General features: G+C 33.4%; 1 protein-coding gene across 4 annotated transcripts in view; it reads right to left on the bottom strand.

The window, feature by feature from the left end:
* LOC124370009 (alanyl-tRNA editing protein Aarsd1) overlaps positions 1-23888 on the bottom strand; it is a 66563-nt gene that overhangs the window by 39662 nt on the left and 3013 nt on the right. For 2 of the 4 annotated variants that reach the window (XM_046828281.1, XM_046828282.1), the window contains one exon: positions 12265-12422. In XM_046828281.1, coding sequence (XP_046684237.1) covers positions 12265-12333 — 69 coding nt within the window. In that variant the 5' untranslated portion in view covers positions 12334-12422. Of the gene's footprint in view, positions 1-12264; positions 12423-20021; positions 20917-21222; positions 22899-23888 lie in introns of those variants that run through there. The other 2 variants (XM_046828283.1, XM_046828280.1) reach the window with 2 other exon arrangements.

Here is a 23888-nt window from a genome sequence, read left to right as displayed (position 1 = left end):
ATTTCATTTCCAAATCAGCAAATCACCGCGCTCCACCCTGTACAACCTCTGATGTACTAAGTGGACTTATAAATAAGTCCTTATGTGAAGGAATTTTTCCTGACCTATTAAAGTTATCAGAAATTCACCCAATATATAAAAAGGGTTCACCTAGTGAAATAAACAATTATAGACCAATTATTCTTTTAAGTTCCATTTCATAAATCTATGAAAAAGTTATCCATAGCAAACTTTTTGACATTTTAGAATCTAATAACAAATTATGTAAAGAGCAGTATGGTTTTAGAAAACATTTTTACACTAATGTCAATATTAAACACTTTTCAATATTACACTATTACATTCTTATTTATTTAACCGTAAACAGAGGACAATTATTACTAATAAATCAGGAAAATATTGTTCTAATTGGGCAGATGTAAAACATAGTGTAACCCAAGAGTCAATGTTAGGTCCATTGTAATTCATTGTCTATGTCAATGATCTGCCAAATTACCTCCCTAAAGAAATTTGTAGCCTTTTTTATATGCATATGATACAACTGCTCTAATTAGACGAAAAATTTTAAGTGACTTAGAACTTGACAACAAAGATGTCATTGACAAACTTGACAAAATTTTCCTTACTCATGGTCTGTTGTTAAATCAAGATGACTAATATATTACGCTTTAAATTAAGAAATGGTCATTTTTGTAGATTTTAATAATAATACACAAGTAGTAAATTTTTTGGCACATTTAGACACTAAATTAATTTTTTTCCGACCATATCAATATATTAAATAAGAAACTTAATTCAACCAGGTATGCTTTGAGTATACTAGTTCGAATAACGTCTTTGAAAATTCGTATAGCTATGTATTATGCCCATCTATACTCGATGTTGAGTTACGGAATTACTTTGTGGGGTAATTGCTCAGATGTGCAAAAACTCATTAATAGTAAAAAATCAATTATTAGAACAATAGGTTATTGCAACTCAAGAACAACATGTAAACCATTATTTAAAAAATTTAACATCCTTACTTGACCTTGTATATATATTTTTGAAATGCTTAAATTAGTACTAAAGAATCCTGAAGAATTTGAAAAATACAAACTTAATCATAGATATCACACAAGAAATTGTAACTTGTTTCAATATCCCGCACATAAACTAAAAAAATTGAAACTAGTCCTCTTTATCTAGGTTTGAAATTATATAATAATATTCCACAGTCATATAAAAAAACTTCCCTTATCTACATTTACAAAAAAATTAAAAGAAGCACTTTGTCAAAAAAACATACTATAGTGTAAATGAATTCTTTGAAGACAGTTTATGTTGAAAACGAATAATAAAAATATATCTTTTAAAAAACTGTAAAATGGGTTTAAGCCTTAGATTTAATCAACTTTTTTTATGTTTTATAACGTATTTTTTATATCAATAAAATATGTATCGAAAGTAATGGTTTAGAATAAGTTTAGTTATGTAGTTGTAATCATTGACTATGTTCCAGTTTTTTATTACATTGTGATAACAGAAAACGTATTGTACAATGAATATTTGTCTATTGTCTATTAATTGTCTAGATACACAGTCACTCATTGTTGCAACAGTCAATGCAAATTCGGTTCACACATGACAACAATATCTAGGCAGTGTTTCGAATTGAAAGTTTACTGTCAGACACTGCTCTCCAATTCTGTACAACTGTCCAACATTGGTTGCAATAGTGCTCTCAAGAGTTCTTGAGCCTGTTTAGTCAAGCGATTTTTATTGTCAGACACAAAACATGCATAACTTCTTGCCAGTTTAAACACATCACTACAAAAACAAACCTCCACTAAAGAGTGCAACTGTAATTTTGGGAAGGAGATTTATCTTATCAGGAATGTATACTGTGCTAACTTAGGGCTCTTAGGTTAAAAAAGATAATAATATAAGACCTTGCATCCCAGACCTACATAATACTCTAAAAAATAATGGTTTTATTGTTTCAGAGGAAACAGAGATTTGACAGCAGAGGTGGCAGAAGTTACCATCCATCAACAGAAGAAAGTCTTTGTCCCAGCCTTCGTCTATTTGTCAACATCATGTCGACCATTACAAGTATAAAGACGGACAACTGCAGAAGAAAAAGAGTGGTAATCACCTTGGAGTATGCAGCAATGCTAACCACATCTTTTTGGGTGCTTGTAGCGTTTTTAAAGCTACATTGATTTATTTTTTTTATTAAAACTTAAATTAAATAAAAATGTTGGGATCGAAATATTGGGACTTAATTTTAGATTAGATTGTGAAATGTCAGGGTAAAAACGAACATGTAATCCTTTGGCAAGTTAGTACTGGTAGTTTTAAATTGTTAGGAAGGCAGGTTGACTGCCTTGAATTGATTAGAACTTGTCTTGTTGCGAGTATTGTTCTCCTGGTTTGATACAGCTGGACCAATGAGAGAGCACCACGGATGTCCTGCAAAGTTGATTGGAAAGGGAAGTATTTAAGCGCCCCGCTCATAATTTTCGCCCTTCTTTTGGTTTTTTTCGTGAGTAAAGTTAATTGCAGTGCGCCGTATTTCTTAAATTTTTCCGCGAGTGATTTTGAGGTAAGCACCAAATTTATTGTACGTTTTATTGAAATAGTCATCCTGATCTGATTTAAAATTAATTCTGTTGTCTTTTTTATAGGAAAAAATTAAATTCAAAGAAACTACAGAGCATTCTGAATAACTTATTCTCGAAGAACAATAGAGCATAATAGAATCATACAAGTTACATTTGGTTCATGCTTGCAAGAGAAGTGAATTAAAATTGAACTTTGTTAATAACTTTAATTGAGATTTGGAAAAGTAGTAATTTATTAATATTTAACGGGAACTGTTTTATTGTGAATTGTTAATTGAAAATTAATTGAACTTTAATAATTGTTAGAGAGAGAGTTGTAATCTGAATTGCAGAGACTTGAAAGTTATGGTTCAAATAGTGTAAAGAGAAGTTAAAATTTTTATTTTGAATTTTGAGTGAACTTAGAAGTGAACATTTTTATTTTAGTTATTTCCAAGTGGTATTTCATTTTTATTTTAAAACTTTATTATTTTATTTCAGAAGAGAGCTCTGATTTTTATTTTGATATATTTGATTAATATTTTTATTTCTAGCCAAAGGAATTTTTAAATTTACTAAACGGTTTGTCAATTCTTTGTGGAAAATAGAAGTGATAAAAATTCTGAAACGTTGACCTTATTAATTTGCCAGTTAAAAATAAATCCATTGTTTTTATTTAGAACTGTGATTTTTATTTTAGACAAACCAGATAATATTTAATAGTTAACAAATTTAGTAATACATTGTACTTAATATTCACTAGGATCTTTACTAATAAAAAAATATTTTATATCGTCTTGGATGTATTATTGATGATTTAAATATTAATACTCTGGAATATAAATATCAACAATCCAAGTCGTTATATTGACTGCGCCACTCTGCTTTACTAGACAAATTTAGCTTATTAATTTATAAGCAGCTTTTTAATTTATATGTAGCTTATAAATCCAATATAAAAAACATAGGTAAGGAGCCGCATAAGTTTATTTTTATTGGGGCTTGACTTACTTTTGCAAATACTAAGCAAGAGGTTTTAGTTAGACATTACCTTAGGTACATGCCTCACTGACAGTAACACAGTTAAACCGCATGTCTCTGAAGACTTCCTTGTTGGACCAAAGATTCGTAAGGTTTGATTTAAGGCCACTGTAATAGAGGATGTAACTTAAAGGGTTCCCGAATCAATAAACTAGAGGGAATTCAAAAGCCTCAGCAGAATGATTGGAGGTGAATCCACGATCATTAAAACGAACATGAACTTGAAGGTCGGAAAATACTATAATAAGGACTCAGCCATAATAAGTGGTGGACAGTAAGCATTAGTGCAGGGACTCCAAGTTTAATGTTTGTATTGTACACTTGTAAAACGCTTGACACTGGCCATGACAGATGTGAAAAGTAGGGTGGTACCACATGGTGCTGCTCATCCACTGCTAACTATTAGGCATAACATTTTTTTCCTACCACTGAGCACTTATCTCATTGTGTCATTCCTGTACATCATCTCGGACCCAAATGCCCACCTGACCCCTTCTCAGCTGTACTTGACACATCAGCAAAGCTTTACTTCTGATGAGGTTAATGACACATCTTACACAACATGACCTAATTACCAACTGGCAACATGGCTTCCAAAAGGGAAAATCAACTACCATCATAAGCTTGCTTGAGTCCATAATGGACAGTATAGAAGAAGGACAAATTATAACTGCATTATTTCTAGATTACAGCAAGGTCTTCAACTGTTTGGCACACGACCTTATCTCCAAAAAACTTGCAGCCTTAAGAGTAAGAGGATTAGAAAACAAGTGGTTTGACAGCTACCTAAAAGGGAGATCACAAGTTGTGCAGATTCACCATACAACATCTAGCCTCACTAGCATGTTCAGATCACATCCTAAACCAATTACAAGAGTAGTCCCACAGGGATCTGTATTGGGACCCATTCTGTTCATTCTGGTGACTAACGATCTCCCAGCTCTAATTAAAAACAACAGTACCAGCTGCATAATGTACGCAGACCATACAACTCTCCTTTTAAGAAATGGCTCAGCTGAAGAATTGTACAATAAATCTGTTTCTTCTCTACAAAACGCCATTGTCTACAGCAAAATAAATGACTTAGCCATAAATCCTGACAAAACTACACAAGTGCACTTTAGCAAGAAAAAAGTCCAACCCAAAAGCATCCCCAATAAATCAGTGCTTAATCAGACCAAGTTTTTAGGTGTAACTCAACACAGCGGGCTCACCTGGATAGATCACGTAAACAACATTTGCAGAAAGATCAATACTGGTATCTACGTTGTTAAACGCATCAAATGGGTTGGCACTCTGGAAGCGGCAATAATAGCCTACTAAGCATTAGTAGAGTCTCACATTAAATACGGCCTCATAATCTCGTGAACCTCATTAGAAAACCTTAAGAGAGTGCTTGTACTACAAAAGAAGTAGGACCTACAGTCAGGACCCTTGCAAACCTTGAGCCGCTGCAAAACTGCCGACAGGCCTACCAGACCCTAGGCATAGTTACAGTACCTGCACTCTACATCTATGAAGCGATCTTACACGTCGACAAATTACACCTGCAGACTCACATGGACCCCACACGCCATGCCTCAAGCCTTACCCTTCCGCAACAAAGAACAGACGTCTTCGAAAAAAAAAACCATCATACATACACCGAAAATTTAAAAACCTCTTTCCAGACTACCTCTGTAACCTGACAGACGACAGACTAAAGAACTTGTTTCGAGAATTCCTGGCAAAAAGACCTGTCTTCACTATTGAAGAATTTCTGGAATCTGCAAATACCAGAACCACAAATACATTTAAACATCAACTTTTTAACTCACAACTATTATATTATAATTGTATTATATTAACATTGTATTACAATCTGACAAACTACTGTTCTTAATGTTCATGTAATAAAGGTACTTTGACTTGCCGCCACAAACCCACTATTTTCTTCTCCTAAACGTGACTCCAGATCTGGTAAAAATTCCAACTGACATTCTGGTGTAGTCAAAAAAACCAGGTTACATCTCTTCTCAAGCCCGCAAACAGATATTGATATTAGCCGAACCGAAATCTAGGCCTATCTATAGGATGAACACTGCACATTTGCACTTATCGAACACGCGCCTTTTCAAAATGCTGTTTTCACTTAAGAATAGAAGTTGGTCAACTTTGTCTGGAGATTTCATTTCAGTGACTGAATAAAACTTAAACACAGCTTGTATTGTGGCCACTACCACTCTGCAGTCTTCCCCTTACCACTAATATCGTGGACAAGGTCTTACAGGCTATAATGAAAAATGTGCCTTAGTGGACAGGTTTAGAAAACCTTAAAAAAAACTCTTCAGGTAGAATAGTTAACAGAAGAATGGAATCTGTAGGCTAATGACTAACCAACTTTAATATAATTAAGAGATTACGAAAAACAGAAGAAGGTGAGAAAATTTTGTAGAGGTATTATGGACTTACTAGAAACTGCTAACTAAAAAAACTTTCAAACTGCTCAGGGTCACAGATAAAGGCGGTTGATGCTACATGACATTTACTTCTTGTGTATGTGGGTGTGCTTGCGCACAGAGATGAGAATATGTATCTGTAAGTTGTGAAATTGTCATATTTCCAGGTCTAGACACCATTTAAGAAACGTCTATTTGACGGGAAAGTTTAGAAAAGCTCTAGCATCATATAAGCCCCATGAGAAAAATTAAATACAGTTCTGGATAACAAGGTAATCCTCTTACGGAGTAGTTGTGCTTTTGGCTACATTTGAAAAAACTATGGATAGGTTGTGTGGTGGCATAGCAGGCAGGTGGCACGGACAGTTCTGGATAACAAGGTAATCCTCTTACGGAGTAGTTGTGCTTTTGGCTACATTTGAAAAAACTATGGATAGGTTGTGTGGTGGCATAGCAGGCAGGTGGCACGGACAGTTCTGGATAACAAGGTAATCCTCTTACGGAGTAGTTGTGCTTTTGGCTACATTTGAAAAAACTATGGATAGGTTGTGTGGTGGCATAGCAGGCAGGTGGCACGGATGGTCTGTGCCAGTGGCGTCAGAGTAATCTAATTGAAATCGCATTTTTGCGATTATTTTACTTTATCGTTAAGGTGTATGTATCACCTGATTTTTAAACTAAGAGCATTGAAACAAATTACTTAAAAACATAGACTGAGATAACATATCAATTAAGATATAAAGCTACACTGGCTAGTCTTAAACTAGAAGTAAATTACCAAAAAAACTGAGAAAATACTGTTTACTTTAAATAGGAATTATGAAGTTAGTAAACCTGTAAAACTATTAGGGGTATACCTTGACAGCAGATTGAGTTGGGAACATCACATAGATCAATAATTGTGTAAAAATTATCTAGAGTAGTCTATCTCTTGAGTAAATTGAAACATTGAAATGAAATGAAAAATGTCTGCGAAGTTAGGACTATAAAGTCCCCTCTACCACTTAACCTCATCCTCTCTACCACTTAACCTTATTGTATAACTATGGATATGCTCCTAGCCTCCTATTATGCGTTTTTCCATTCACATTTAAGTTATGGTATAACTGTATGGGGGAAGAGTAGTGGTGCAGTAATTAAATGGCAAAAATGCATTACGCGTTATGAAAAATGTTTCAAAAGGAGAGATTTGTGTTCCAATTTTTAGAGAACTAAAAATAATGACCAATCCTAATATGTATATATTCTACTGTCTTATAAGTGTAAAGGAACAACTTAAAAAATAAACAACTAGTCAGGATATTCATGATTATCCTACTAGAGCTCAATTCATTATCCTACTAGAATTCATTTGCTACAAGTCTTACTAGTTAAATTAACCAAAACAAAATGCACTCATCTTTTGATGAAAATTCAATTATTTCGTAAGTTACCATTACACGCTAGATTTATATATGTAGTCAAATTTAAAACAGTTTTAAAGTGCTGGTTAAAAGTTAATAAATTTTATTGTGTGGATTAATTCTTAAATTGTGATATCAAAACATTAATTTATTAACATTTTGTCTCTCGATGTATTTATTTATTAAGTTTTGATACAGCTGAGTTTTAAAATGTTATACATGTTAAATATATAAATAGTTATTTATTTATATTTGTTAATTTATATAGATATGTTGGTTGTTTGGTTATTGTTGTTATTAATTATATAGATCTATATATTTACTGGTAGGCTGGATTGAGTAGGTAGAATCTGAATGGTTTGTTTTAGTTTTAGTTTAGAATATTTAACATTATAATTATAATATTAAATATAATAAAATATAAAAATAAAACATTATAATATTATTTAGTAAATTAACAAAGTCTATTGTACTGTTGAATGTGTTTAAAGACCAATAAAGATCTTTAATCTAGGATACAAGTTGCAAGTAAAAAGATTCTTAGCATTTTAAAAGTCTGGAAACCAAAGGAACGGGGCATAATTATGATGTAATTCTATAAGTTCGAGGACATATCTAATTATCCTCAGGTGTTGCGGTTTGTACAAAAGAGGAGAGGAGGCATATGACCTGATTGTGGGTAGGGGGCGGATGGGAACAGGTATCTGTCTGCCTCTTCTTCATTGGTTACCCTTGTAGTGATTAGTAAGCAGGTACATCACGTAGGTGGATTGATTTTCTTATGGCGCTATTATCTAAAGTTAGTCAAGCATATGGCCTACGTCAACTTCAAAAAATTGGATCTAATAAAAAATGGAATATATTACTGAATCACATTTGCACTGCAGACAGTACCTACATTGAGCAAATGAGTCAAATTATTTGGTTTGTTGATTAATCAACAAGAAAATGTGAAGTCGAGGAAAGCTTATTGATTTCATGAACACGTATGAGAGATAACAGGAGGTGAAATTTTGATGGAAATACCGCAAAAACTAAATGATAATGGCCTGTGCATTTCTAACTGACAAAGTCAGGTTTATCATAATGGCAGCAATACGACTGTAAAATAGAATGCAGCGCAAGTAAAAACCTTAAAATAATGACTAGCTTATTTTGTGCCATGTGAAGCTAACACTTTAAATCTGATCGGTGCACATGCTGCAGTTGTCACGCACTTTGATCATTATAGTTTTGTTCATAATACTCGGTGGATCACCCTGGAGGTGGCAGGCAATCGTAATCAAATGTTGCAATACATTAAAAGGTCGTAGTGACACTAGGCAGTCAATCGAACGAAGAGCAGTCAGTGCTTTCAGAGTTTGAGGCCATTCTCCGCATGTAAATGATATTTTTTTATTACAGAAAAAGGCAGTCCGCAACATTGCAGGGGTGGGTTCGCTTGCTCACTGTAAACCACTTTTCATTCAACTCAAAATCCCCACAGTTTGTATGTTTTTCATGTACTATTAAGTTATGTTATGTACTATTAATACCAAAACGAATTTACAGAATTTTCTAACTAGAAATGGTATTCACCAGTATAATATTAAAGATGGAGTTAAACTTAATATACTTACTCACAGACTGGCTAAAACTGGTACCTCTTTCAAACTAAACTGTATTTATTTTTTTAATAGGCTGCCTGATAGTGCAAAATATGTTAGTTTTAAACTTTTCAAACATATATATATATGTATAATTGGCTTAGTCAAAACCCATTTTATAGTACAAATGAATTTTTGAATTGCAATTTCGATGTACAATTTTAGCTTTTAACTATTGTGACTAAGTAGTTTTAGAAAAAAACTATTAATTTATACTATTTTTACTTAGTATGTATTAAAGTATATTTCAAATTATATATTTTCAAACTGTGCATTTTTAATAATAATTGTATATGTTATTTATTTGTAAGTATATTTTATAAACTGTATAGGGTATGTCCATGTAAAACAGGACAAAAATATTTAAAAAATATTTTTATGAAATAACCTAGGTCTGAATGTTTTCAGATAAAGATTATTCTGAGCAATGTTGGCAGCATTGGCTTTTTTAGAGGAAAAATTTTATTTTTGTTGGTATTTTGTGTTTAGTTAACACCTGTTAGCAGAGTTCATTGATGGCTGTTTGTTAAGTCTCACATCTCAATTTTATAACTGATTATACATTAATCTAGAAGGTGGCCAGTACCAAGAAGCCATCTTTTAGAACAAAAGCTAACTAAAAATATGCTTTTTTTACATTTAGGTTAAGAATTGTTCTTTCTATTACGTTATGTTTTAAACCTTACTTCATGTAACGTGAGTTACCAAAATTACAGATTTTTCAAGTTTACTTATGTAATACACAACCAATAACAATAATAAAACAGATTCTATTTAAGAAAACTATTACAAGTATGGTACTATTTTTTTTAATTTTTAAATTTGTTTCATTTGCAGGAATTTCATATAAGTTTTTCTGTAACGTGAGTTACTGTAAAGATATTTATTCATAGCACTTTAAACATTGTTTATTATATTGGAGTTAATACTAATACAAAACAAGCTCTTAACATAGTTAACCTCAAAACAATTTAAAATAATTATGGTAATATTTATATTTGTATTGGTCAGAATATAATGCCTGTTTTAAATTGTTCAAACATACTTCTAAATATAAGTGTAACATGAGTTACCGAAATTTGTTCCAATATTTTGGGTTTGATCTTATGATTTTAATAAATATAAAACTTGCATTTAACTTAGATAACCTTACCTTATAAGCTTATATAAATCTTTTTATTCAGGAAATTATTATTTGTTTTATTAGACCCATTTCAAGTACACACACCAATATGTTGTAACGTGAGTTTACCACTTCAACCTAGAAGTAAGTTCTCGAAGTAACCTTTGTCTTTTATTTTGGTTACTAAGTATTCCCAGAATGTACAGTTCTGGGTAGTTTAGTAGGAGGTAAGATTTAATATTAAGCCTAAAAAATTAATCTGTAATATTTTAAGATTAAGAAATAATATTCAAACTTTTCTACTAAGCAAGAAAATATATGAAGTGCCTGTTAATGACCCAATTGTTCCTTCGACAAGTAGTGGTAAGCTACAGTAAAGAAATATTCTATATATAATCTGGTGTACAGTGATGACTCTGACCTTTCGGATGAAGAATCATCCGTTCCGAGTGTTTCTAGTGAACTAAATTAGAAAAGAAAGCATCAAAAGTGGAACTTTTGTCCTTGTGCAATTTTCAAGTGAAAAAGACTCTTTTATGTTGTTATTTGCCAAAGTTGTAAATTGAGAAGTTTGGAGACATTGAAGTAATGTGTTTGAAAAGTGATAAAAACTGTTATACATTCAAACCGATCGAAAAATTATGTTACTTTCGTCAAACTTGGACAAATTTCATTGAGTGTTCTGCTCTTCAGAAATTAAAATTAAAAGATGGAAGATATTATTATTATTTTAAAAACAAAATAAATATCAGAGAAAAGTAAAATGTTAGCTACACAGACTGTCTAATTGTTTTAAGCGCTAGTGAATATTCTTTATATATAAACAAACCATGTAAAAATGTAGTCTATAATTACCATAAAGTTATTTGATCTTATCTTTTATTCTTTCATAGTTGTGTTTATAAGAAAAATACAAACTGGAAGTTATAGAACAGGCCTAAAGCAAAAAATATGTTGTTTTTTAGAAATAATAAAACTTGTTTTTTACAATGGTAAAAAGTTGTATTATTTTTACAATTAAAAACAAATATTTAATTATGCCAAACTAAAATAATTAAGTTGTACTGATACTATAGTAGTTATTAAACACAATTCAATATATAAAATTACATAACAAAATTTATTTCTACAAATAACAAATGTCCTTAGGAAAGAGACACAATGTAACATGAGTTACTGTAACGTGAGTTACTGTCAATTAGGTCAATAGTATATTATTAAAATTATGTTTTTCAGTTCTTATTGTTGTAGTTTGTCACAGTTAAACTACAAACTCTTGAGTCAATCTTAAGTATTTAGATTAAGAAAATTAAAACATTTAGGACAAAAGTTGTTTCATGTTAAAGTTTGCTTTCAAATTATGACGTCCTTTTTGTGTAACATGAGTTACCAAAACTAGAGAATTATTATTACCTTAATTATTAGTCTCAGGAAGTTGAAATCTGGCCAATGTGTATTATAATTCTTGCTTAATACTGCAAGATTTTTTGCTTAATATTATGCTTTTAAAAATTAAAATGTTTCAACAAATAACTTAGGACCCATGTTGAAATGTAACGTGAGTTACCATGGACATGCCCTATATTTATAAATGACAAAAGTAATTGACCTAAATTAACTATTATTAATAGTTATGTGTGATAGTTCTTATTGTGCTATAACTACTGATTTTTGCTTTTTTATTTTTCAATATTAAACTCAATTAAGTTTGTGTGAATTAGAAAAATAAGTTGACTTTGCCTATTCAATGTAAAGTTGTCAATGGCAATAAAATTCTTGATTTTTAAAATGCTAAAAGTGGTTTATGCTATCCTCAAAGGTCCAAACTGTCAAGACATTGTTTTAACTCATTTAAGTTACTGAACACCTCTTTTTATCAAAATGGGGGTGTCTTTAAAGTTTGGCCAGGGGTGCCAGTTACCTTAGTTACGCCACTGAGGCTGTGGTAGGCTTGTGCTGAAGAAATCTCATCAACTAGGCATGAGTCTAATATTTAAACAAGAACTTCAATAATCATTACTAGCTTACCTCCTTCATGTACGGGTTTTGATAGTACATCAATGTGTTTTCTTTTTTAAGTACATTTACAGACTCCATTTTGCACTTCTTAACCTGGTCTGAGACTTTGATGAAATTCACTACGGTAGCTGTAATCTTCCGTTGATCTCAAACTGAGTGTTTAGTACCTGAAAAAAAAACCATTACTTTAGATTGTGACAGTTATTTGGAAAAAAAGTTAGCTAACTCGATTCACAGTGTCATCCTAGTGTATTGTTAGTTTCCACACATTTGAATTGTGATTATAAAGAAATCAAGTTTTCACATGGTATGCTAGGTGGAAGTGGTACGCGAGATGATTGTTGGGGTATCACTCAGTAGTCTGGACTCCCCACCAAGGGTATTACGCCTAACTCTTTGCAATCAGAGAATTCTGAATACATTTTAGGACTGGTGGGTTTCTATGTTGGCTACCTCTCCCTCGAGATCCTACCGAGAGTGGTGGCAGACGAGATGAATCTTCCTGGTTTGTGAACCAGATGTGACATTCAAGAAGTTTTCCTCTACACGTTAATTGGTGGGTGGACTGGTTGATAACACAAACTTGCTTGAGCGAATCTTCTGCTTTCATCCACTACAAGATCCAAAAACCTGTTTGCAAAGAGACAACAGAGCACGAATTATCCACTACGGCTTGCATCCAACAAATCTGTAATGTTGCCTCAACACATGCAGACATTTTTGGCTTCAGTGAGTTGAATATCAAGCTCTTGTTTGTTTGGTTATTAAATTGCATTATACGTCTTATATTAATATGTATATGTTCTGTTGATATTATTCAACTGTTATAGTCCTTTATTTTGGAATTGTGTCTAAAACATTGTAGTCCACCCGATGAAACAATAAGAACACCTCGATGTTTAGTTTACAATGAGTGGCTGCTGGGTAACAAGACAGAGCTCTTTTGTATTCCAGATGTCTCTGATGTCAAAACAATACAGAGTTCATTTTGAATGTATTCTACATTGATGTTTTGATCTCCTCAGACGGATGTGGACTGCAGATTCCAGGAGTGAAATCTGTGCCAGTGTCAGTTTTCAGACCATGGGCACAGAAAGATTTTCGCACAGGCCTGTAATTGTTCAATTTATATGTTTTTGTTAGCTGGTTATAAATAAATCTTTATTTATTTTTAAGTAACAACAAATGTTGTTTACTATTGCTCAAATAGGTAATTTTTATGTAAATGTGTTGTTTTTATTACTTACATAAAATGGCTAGTAACATGAATGTATAATTAAATGTATAATTTGTATCCCTTGAATCCAAGCAATTCGATTGGCCTTACAAATAACAGGTACTGCACTCACTCTCAGATTGATGAATTCTGATCTGATAATATACTGATAACTCTCTATGATCTGATACTGATAATATATATCAACCAGAGAAGCTTTTAGAGAGTCCGGTTTGTTTGAATAGTTACAAAGAGAATCCTATTTTAAGAGATAGATGCAACAAATAAGCTTTCACCAAGCTATTGTCAGTGATATAACTTAATTTTTGCAATAAGTCCACCATTTTATACAATACAGTATGCAATGATAGAATTTACAACATGCTTCATAATTCATATTATAGAGTAGTAAACAGAAATCCTTGTTTTGTTTATTGCACCTAAAATAATCAAAAAGGGCCAGCAACATCCAAACGATTGTACTCTCTTTGGAAGTGTGGGTTAAATCGGATTCAGCTGTCTCTTATAGTATAAGTTGGATGGTAACTTGTCAATTTTTTCAATACAAGATTCCTTCTCTTAATATAGATTCAGCATCAAACTTATATTGACTTAACTGACACTTGGGGTCTTAAATTGTACAAAGTAGTGAAGTCTGTTAACTTAGGTCAGACCTAATTGAACAAGACTGCCACGATTTCCAAGCTGCGGGGGTTCACTCATTTCCCATGACCCTTTTTAAAAATTTTGTATGTGTGTTCTTATAAAAGAGAAAAACAGGGTACGTTTAAGTAAAATATGATCAAATAAACAAAATACACTAGCCTACAGAGGTTTTGAACTGAAACCACTCATACTTGTGAGGAAAGTGCAATAAAGTTGTAAAACATGTGAACAAAATATGACAATATTGTTGAATGAAATGTTTGACAATGAAAACTGTGTATAACAATTTGATGTGCACTTTTACAAAAATAAAATTGATTAATCGTTGACGCTTTGGTATTCAAGGACACCACAAATTTGTTATGATTCACACGTCAAGTTTCTGATATTCAAAACATACTATAAAAAAGTATCGTAGAGTGAAACCTGTCTACCCCAGGCGTATAACAACTGACTGGATATTCCCTCAATAATGCCGGGGATAGAGACATTCCCCGGGGAAAAATGGTACATTTTAAATTGTGACACATACATCAGTACACATTTTATACTGGATGTGAAAAGAGACCATATTTTTGGTTTTAATTACTTATATCATACAGGCTTCCAGTTTAAAAATATTAAAACTTGCAATAAATAAATTTGTAAAGTATTGAAATTTAAAGTTTAACAAGAGCTTTGTTAGCATATAATCTTAGTCTATTAGTAAGCCTAATTTTGTAATAATAATGTAAAAACTGCTATTTTGCAAAGCTTATAGTGCTGTCAACAATCATATTCATGGTGAACCCTACCAATAATTTTAAGAAGTCGGCATCAGAGAAATTTGTGATCGGTACTTTCCCGCGATCAAATCTCGTTGAATGATTTGGCACAAGAAATACTAACCACAAATAATGCTCCTGGATATCAGTGTGGGTTTTCTGTGGAACTTTATGCACCATCCTACAGTGCTAGCAGAAATTAAAAAGTTATCAGTGAGGTTATCGGCTAGAGTAGCAAATCAAAATCTCAACATTATCAATAATTCCTACTCATCCTCCTGAACAAAAAAATACATGGTTTTAGGGGGTGCAAATCACAAATAACTGTTTTTTAATGACTGCAATATAAATATTAATTTGTGGTATTATTACTCTGCTACTTGTTATCTATCATTTTCAGCTTTATCAGCTCCCGATAGCTTATCTGAGTATGCTGTGGTCATAAGAGCTTAGTAAAGCATCAACAACCATCCTGTGCAGTAGCTTTCACTGCCTCATGGATTACCATGGCATCCATTACTCGATCGCGGCGTGTGAACACTAATACCATAAATTAGTTTTGAAATTTATTTACATATTTGATTGTGGATTACGTTGAGCAGTTAAATATTAAGAAATTAATTTATTCCTTTTTTATTGGTCATCGTATTTTTTCAGAGTGACAGTAATAGTTTGTTGTGTAATCGTATGTTATCTCTAAATCGAGAAAAGCTATTTTTATGTGATTGGAGGTTGCACGTGGTATGTAAGTACATTAGTTTTGCTTATTTATGAAACTTGCGTTTGTTTTTTTACACTATTTGTTTGTAGAAAGTTTGGTTAAATTCGTTTACATTATTTTCAAATTTTTTTTATCTACACCGGTAACAAAATTCGCGTTATTAACCTATTGCAATCATCTTCCTGAACGAACAATATAAGGCTTTAAGGATGAAAATGACAAATAATGAATTTTAGAATATTACAAGTGGAACTTCTTTTCTTGCAAGATAGTAGGAAGTTATGATTACAGTAGTAGGTGAATTTACAATATTTGTTTGTTTTGTCAAGTTCCGTTATCTAGCTAGCAGTAATGGCTGGAGGCATTCGTGATCAGACCATCTAGAATTTGACCTTTTAGTGATAGATACTACCTCGAGGAATGTTTTTCAAATGGCTCTATCATCACGAGGCAGCACTAATAGCCGACGGCACTTGTGTCAGGCTTTTATTCTAAGAAGGTATAAATTAACAAAAATTTCTTTTATTTTTGTCAAATTCACCTGAATTTGGCATTATTTTGATTTTACGCATCTAAATGAGATGTAACGACTGACGTCATCAGTAACCAATATGAGGTTCACGATTATAATAAACCATGTTCCACTTTTAATGTTCTATGGCTTCATCATTTGTCATTTTAACACATTGAAACTCGTATTTTGCTATTTCGGCCATTAAGTTCACAATTACCATTGAAAACGCCCCTTGACATAGTACTTTAATTCAAGCTCAGACCACGATAGCACTCCAATCACAATGGGTATTGCATCAATTAATCGAATAAAATACAGACTCTGAACTTTTTTATCGCTTGGCAAAGTTAGCGATGGCCTCTTGACATTAAACTTCATTTTCTTTCCTTTCTAAGGAGTACTGGTCGTCATACTAAAATATGAAAGAAATTCAAGTTGACATAATAATTGCTCAGAATTACTACCCAGGTAGAATAGAATCAAATTTTCAAAAGAAATTGGTGAAAATTGGGCAAGCTTTAAAACAACAGTGGAGGGAGCGGTTGTAAAGTGTATATTGTCTCCTATTTAACCCTTTCACTAGTACTGCCCAACAAATTGGGAACCGCACTTACGATAGCCATGCAGAAGCGCTATTACAGTTTTCACAATAAAGTTTTGTGATGAATAATATCTCATCTGAATCACGTATATGATCTAACGGAATGAATAAGAAACACTTTCAAGTATTTTCTGTTGCTATCACTAGATGGCAGATGACTCATTTGTATATTTCTTTTCAGTTCCAAATTACCATCATATGATGGTGTCCAATCAGTTGATTCACGTAATCAGCTGATTCTATTTATGTACAATTCTGTTGTTATATCTGGTATAATTATGTTGTAACCTAATTTTTACTTTGCCGTTTTCTTTTTCATCAGAAGTGCGGGGTGGCCAGAAGCACTTCCAATTGCTACTTTCCCAACCTCAGGTCATGTACAAGATCGTCCAACGTAATCCGACGTTGGAGAAGTTGGACAATCTGAAATTTGATCTGAGGTCGGGAAAGTACCGATCAGTAATGCCCCCAGGCCATCGCTGGCACCACCCCACACTTCTGCAAAATAAGAAAACCATCCCTCGTAATATAAACCAAATTGAAGCTCAGATCACGTGAACACTTGTAAAGGTTATATTTAACTTTTTATGTTTATAATACGCACATATGAAGTTTTCTTAGATTTTTTGTATCACTGAACGATTGGCAAATGTCCAGAAAAATTCTGTTTCCTTCACACGTACGTTTGTATAGCCCAATAACAAATAGTAGATAAGGAATTTGTAGTACCCAATTATTATTATTATATTGTATAGTGAAAATTTGAATTACCCTGTGTATCATTTTATTAGTTTATCAGTCTAGGTTATATTGTAGTGAGTCAGTTAAACTTTCGTAAACTAACATGTTACCACGGTATCAGGTTACTGGAACGTAATACCTCAACACGTTATTTTGTAAAAGTTTATTGACAAACAACTATATTTCCCAGCTCTAGCAGACAATTCTTAAATATCAAACAAATGATTTAACTTTTTTGAATTAATTTGGAACGAAAATGTCCAACTGAACTACATTTTAAGGCAATTGTGAAAGTAACGGCCGGAGCGTCAAAATACGAGTTTCGCATTATTAACTTATTGGAATCGTCCTACAGCACAAAACAATATAAGGTTTAATATTGTAACGGGGTGTAAATGAGAAATAATGAAGTTGTAGAACACAAAAATGGAACAACTGTTCACGCACGGAGCAATATTTCCAAGTTGTACATCCGCGTCGGCGTCACATGACCTTTTGTGACCATGATTCAACCTTGTGACGATGTCATCTTTGGAAACGTAAATGAAAAATAATTAAAATGAGCAGAATTTTGACCTAAATGAACAATTTGCTTCCTTCCGGCCAACAGCGCAGGCCGAAGGTGCTGCCGCAGCCCGCGCTGATGTCAACGAAAGAAAAACATCCCTCGAGATAGTACCTATCAGTAAAATATCAAATTCTAAAGGGTCTGATCAAAAATTAAATATAAATTGAAATGTAATGCAAAGGCAATTATGCAAAGTATAAACACTTAATAAATCATGAAAAACCCTAATATAAATATATAAATAGACATTAATAGAGAACAATTAACATTAGTGTGTTGGCGGATACCCTAGACACCATAACGAGGGATGTTCGCCCTCACTCACCGGTTTGTACGTGCACTGGTCAACAAAATGAATGGAATGATTGACGGAGAAGTGTCTGAATCGCTCTCAACGAGACATTTGTAGGTCGCTAACAACTGTCGTACCTAGCATAACCCATTCTTTAATTATGTCAATCAGGGTGTCTCTGTCACGTTGTTCAACGGGAACAAGGAGGGAATCTCTGCTCTGCCTTTCGATTCCCCCAAAAACCCACTGTCCCTGAATTCTTCCGCCGCGATTGTATTTTCCACTTCCAAATTTAGCCTCATCAATTTCAACGACTGTCAGAGGACCACCAATTTTCTTGAACATCGTTGAAATGTGATGGAAATACACTTCGCGGCAGAAAGAATACCAGTCCACCACAGAATGTGCAAAACGCCAAACTTCAACAAAATATAGCGTTGTCTCGGTGGCTTCAAATGCAACAACGTGGTCACCAAACCAAAATATGTCTCTATGTCTAAGCGCGTTCTTTCAAAAAAGGAACCTGCCCAGGCCAATTTTTAAAAATTACAACATTTAAAACTTTGTTTTACTACTTTTATACATTTTTCTTTCGCAACGAAACATCAAAGTCTCCCGGTTTAAATACAAAACGCGACCGCATGATGAACTAATACACTCATTATTAAAAATTCCATGTTCTATTAAAAAGGAAATAATCTCGTTTCGGTCGAAACATTAACGCTTAACATGCCCGACAAAACACTCCAACACATACAATTCATTACGATTCGTCGAACTAGTGGATGGTTGATACATGATTGTCACGCAACTCACTCGATCCAAACTACAGTACACGATATCTTGTGAAGCACTGACTTCTGCCCCGGAGCCCTCCAATCGACCAATCGTAGTGAACTGGGGTATCGTAAATATTATCTGCGGCGGGGGCTGGGACTGATAGCGTATCTGTTATCTGAACGCTCCATGGTGCTGCCGAAGCCCGCGCTGATGGCCAGAGGCACTCGTCTCAACTCGATAACAACTAATTAATTAATTTGTAGCTCGAAATTTAAGAAAAACATTGTTCATTTGGATTCTGCTCATTTCAGTATTGTTTTTCATTTACGTTTGCAAAGATGGCGCCACATCTGATGACGTCATCACGAGGTTGAATAATGGTCACAAAAGGTCACGTGATGCCCGATGTGAACGTAGAACATGGAAATATTGCTCCAGCCGGATACTCGTATTTTGCCGCTCCGGCCGTTAATGTGACAATTACCAATCCTTCTAATCGATAGTCTGATCAGGCGAGTGTTTGACGCTTATCATACTGCAGTCTGTAGTGTATTCTTACAGAGAAAAAACCCACCGGTTGTACAACATTTTCACAAAATGTATCATAGCAAATCTGTTCGCACCCAATTTTCTTTTGTTCTCTTAGGACAAGAAGCTTATAAATTGCACTTAGTCCTGTAAGAACCTTTGAGCTGCTTCCTGAGTGACAGGATATTCAGCTCACCTCAAGGCTTCAACTTGGTTACAGACTGGGATCACTGGCCTACATAGTATGTTATGTGTATGCTGAATAAAAGTACTTTTGACATGGGTGTAGGCTACTCAGCAGATCTTACAACAGTTCCATAAACTATGCGATAGGTTAATAGAAATCTATTGGGGTATATAAATACATAGACCTACCAGTAAAACAGGTGAGTTAGAGGAATCTATGAAGACAAATAATTGATGTTGAAAGTAAGAAAAGAACCTGCACGGAACGAATCAAACTGATAAAAACCTATTAAACAATACACATTCGCTCTGAACTAACCAACACAACTGATAACAACCTACTGAATGTCCAGTCCAGCTAGTGCTAGGCGATGGCACTTGGGCAGACAGCGTTGCCACTGTATGCTATGGAAAATCACTGAATTCCAGTGTTGCCAATCATGTTCTTAGTAATACCACCGTGAAGTTAGCGGCACTCTGTACTCTGTGCGTAAATGTTGCAGTTCTCAATCTCAAGGCGCCTCCAATAATTTAAAAACTAGGATAAAATGTATAAAACTAATTATTAAAAAACGATCGTTCTCAAAATATTCAGAGTTTCTTGTATTAAAATTTGCACAAAGGTGTCCTGTTAGTTGTATTTTAAACAAAATCCCAAATTTAAGAACTCGACCGTAGAGATTGTATCGTTTAAAGTAAATGCACGTTAATTATGCGTTCTCTATTAAACTCGCTTTTAAGACAAATTCAAACAAATGCCCGCAATGAAAATTTGTACACAGATGTTCTGAAAGCTGTATTTCAACCCTTAACTAGTCTGGCGAAAAATAATAACGTATCTAGTCTGCTGGGGTCAATTCTCACCCCACATTTTATTTAGGTTTGTATTTAAACACTTTGATTTAAAACACTCATACTTTATTTGTAGGTAGCTATGACGTATAAAACAATGTTTGTTGCGTTGAAACTAAACTTTACTAGTATATAAAATTATAATTACATATATAGAATTGTCTTGCAAAATAATGTTTTTTTAATTATATGTACTAAAATGTCCCACAAAGTTAACAGTTGACTTTTTCACTTTAGTTTCTTCCATATTTTCCCAGACAGAAGACAGTTCTAGACAGTTGCTACCAGCTACCTGAAAACAAATCACTCATCTTAGGTAACATATTTGCTGAAACTATAGCGTTGAATTTGACCTAAGTTGTTCAAGAACAAATGTTGTGCTTGCTGTTTATATTACGTTATGTTTTACCGTTAATACTTAAGTATTTAAAACGAATCGAATTTTTATCAAAAAGTTGGGGTATATTGCCTGTTAAAATTAGGTCGTAAATAATTATAATAATTAGGTTATTGTTACTTATATGTTATAAAACATTACCTGAAATTCAATCAATCGGCGCAGGACTCGCAAACAATCTCCTGTTTGCTATGAGCTTTGCACACTCCCTTTCCACACTGCGAGCAACAGGTCGGATCCTTTTGTCCACAACTCTAGGGCATATGTGACATCTTTGCCTTTTAGGTAGCGGAGGACGATGGTCTTCGTTGGCAGGTTGATGCTGCTGGATACGTGATTGCCGAACCTTCAACGTGACAGCGAGAAACTCGTTGCACTGTTTCTTTTAACTCCCGGGGAATGTTAGTCATTTGTGAGCGTCTAACAAGTTGGTTGTGAATAAGGCTTTTCCCTAAAGCCACAAGAAAAAGTCGACGTGCCTCACAAGAATCCGGTTCCACTGATTGGTATATGATGCGGGCGTTGACACCTGCTATGTCCATCAATGCATACCAAATCGCCATTGGCCATGATGTTCATTGAGAATGCTTTTTTCATTATGCATCGTAGAAAGTAGTACTACTGCTCTATTGTACTTAGGAACGTAAGAAACCAGAGTCTTATCATTTGTAAAAACGAATTTTGTTGACATTACAGGCCTGTTTGTGTGGGGTAAGAAGCTTTCAGGTATTTCAAGTTTATTACACCTCATTGTTCCGAAATAGGTTATGCCTTTATTTTTCAACTGTGTACTCAGCTCAACTGAAGAGAAATAGTTGTCTCCTGTGATGTTTCTATTAGTATTTTTGAGGCTCTACCAGTGACAATATTTCAAGGGTTGGTTTGAGAAGATTGCTAGGATTTGGAATTTGTCGGCAGCAATAAACTGATGCATTCAAACAGTACGATGTCCTCGAATTAGCAAGGACATACTCGTATATCTTAAGCCCATACTTGGCTGGCTTAGATTTCATATAAACCCTAAACTTTGACTTTCCTCTGAAGGGTACCAGCATCTCGTCTATTGTCAGATACTGTCCGCAAGAATAGTTGGATTTTGAGTTTTCAATAACTCTATCAAAAATGTATGAGATGGCCGCTAAAGGATCATTCACTTTGTATTAAAAATGGTAGCACCAATGACAGTTTTATAACAAATGTCAAATGTTTTCAAACATCGACTGTCCTAAGTATTCTCCATTGAACACATGTTTCCCAGTATTCTTGGGCTGGTTTTCATGCATCCAACTATAGCTCTTTATGATCAAGCAGTGCATGGCATGGCATTTCCATTCTGAGTCTAGTAACTGACTACTGTTAATACTAATTATTTTTACAGTGTAAGTATAAAAGCAAACTATACTTTATAACCGCACCACAAATCGTAATTTTTAATCTATAATGTGCTGTATTTAGTATTTTATGGACATGTGTCTATGTTTATCTATAAGTTCAACAATATGTTTTGAATGTTCGAGTTAACATTTGTTTCTTAAAAAATAATTATTATATTGAGAAAAATACTATGTTTCAAAAGCTGAAGTTAAATTTATAATCATGAACAAAAATACATAGGCCTACATTGTTGTTTCATTGTTATCCCATTATATAAACTTCGTACATATTTAAATTAGCGAACAGTAGAAGATGACTTGTAGTCATTATAAGTATAAACAAACCACATCAGTTCATTATTTTATAACAAATAAAATGACAAATCTTACAAATAATTGTGTTTACTTAAGCCAAAGTTAATAACATCGTCTCAAAAATTACTTTTTTCTTTAATTCTTGTCGGCATTAAGACACTTAATGTATATTTGCTTTCTAGTTTCTAAAAATGTATAACAGTTGTATACACAAGTTGGCTCATTACAACAATACCTATCAAAAACCAATTTTCATTTGTTTATAATACATATTATAATGCAGCCTGTGTGATATTTTACACGAAATTATAAGAAATCAAATTATAATATAGCAAATTGTTCACCAATTGATCATCATAATAGTAAATAATAATAATAGTGAGTATCGTTGCAACAATCAATCTTAAAAATAACAACGTACAACAATGATTGTTAGGCGAAAATGCTTTTATGCTTTTAAATGAATAGGCGTACATTTTGAATGCTCTAAACTGTAAATATATCATCTTAAATTTGAGGAATCATTCCTTGTTTAAAAAAATTTGTGATCTTGTATTAAAGCATTTATGTGTTTATTCAAACACTAGCATTTAGTGGTTGAAAGTTTATACTACTTAAGAAGCTTTAATTGAAGAAATCGTAATTTTCTATTCAGACACTAAATGAACGTTCTTAACATGAAGTCTCCTTTTCGTTTTAAACATTTACAAATGCATGAAAAATAAGAAAAATTCCCTTTGTTCTCGCGGTAGTGGAAGTGTCGCCCCGGTCTCTATGCCCAATTTTCCATATTCGTTGTATAACATCATTATGTTTAATTCTTTAAACACTGACCAACAAGATTCCCTTCCAGTCATTATCAACTTTGCTCTAATGCACCATTTTTGAATTTTGAAAACTCTTTGAAAATTGTGTTGCTTGAAATGTCCCAAAACAATAATCCGATACCTTGAAATTGACTGCACATAGGAAAAGTACAAAACGAGGAGAACCAGATGCTGCATACCTGAGCAAGTAGGAAAAGTACAAAACGAGGAGGACCAGATGCTGCATACCTGAGCAAGTAGGAAAAGTACAAAACGAGGAGGACCAGATGCTGCATACCTGAGCAAGTAGGAA

The sequence above is a fragment of the Homalodisca vitripennis genome, chromosome X (assembly GCF_021130785.1).
Source record: "Homalodisca vitripennis isolate AUS2020 chromosome X, UT_GWSS_2.1, whole genome shotgun sequence".
Lineage (NCBI taxonomy): Eukaryota > Metazoa > Arthropoda > Insecta > Hemiptera > Cicadellidae > Homalodisca > Homalodisca vitripennis.
This window is presented reverse-complemented; position numbering and strand designations above follow the sequence as displayed.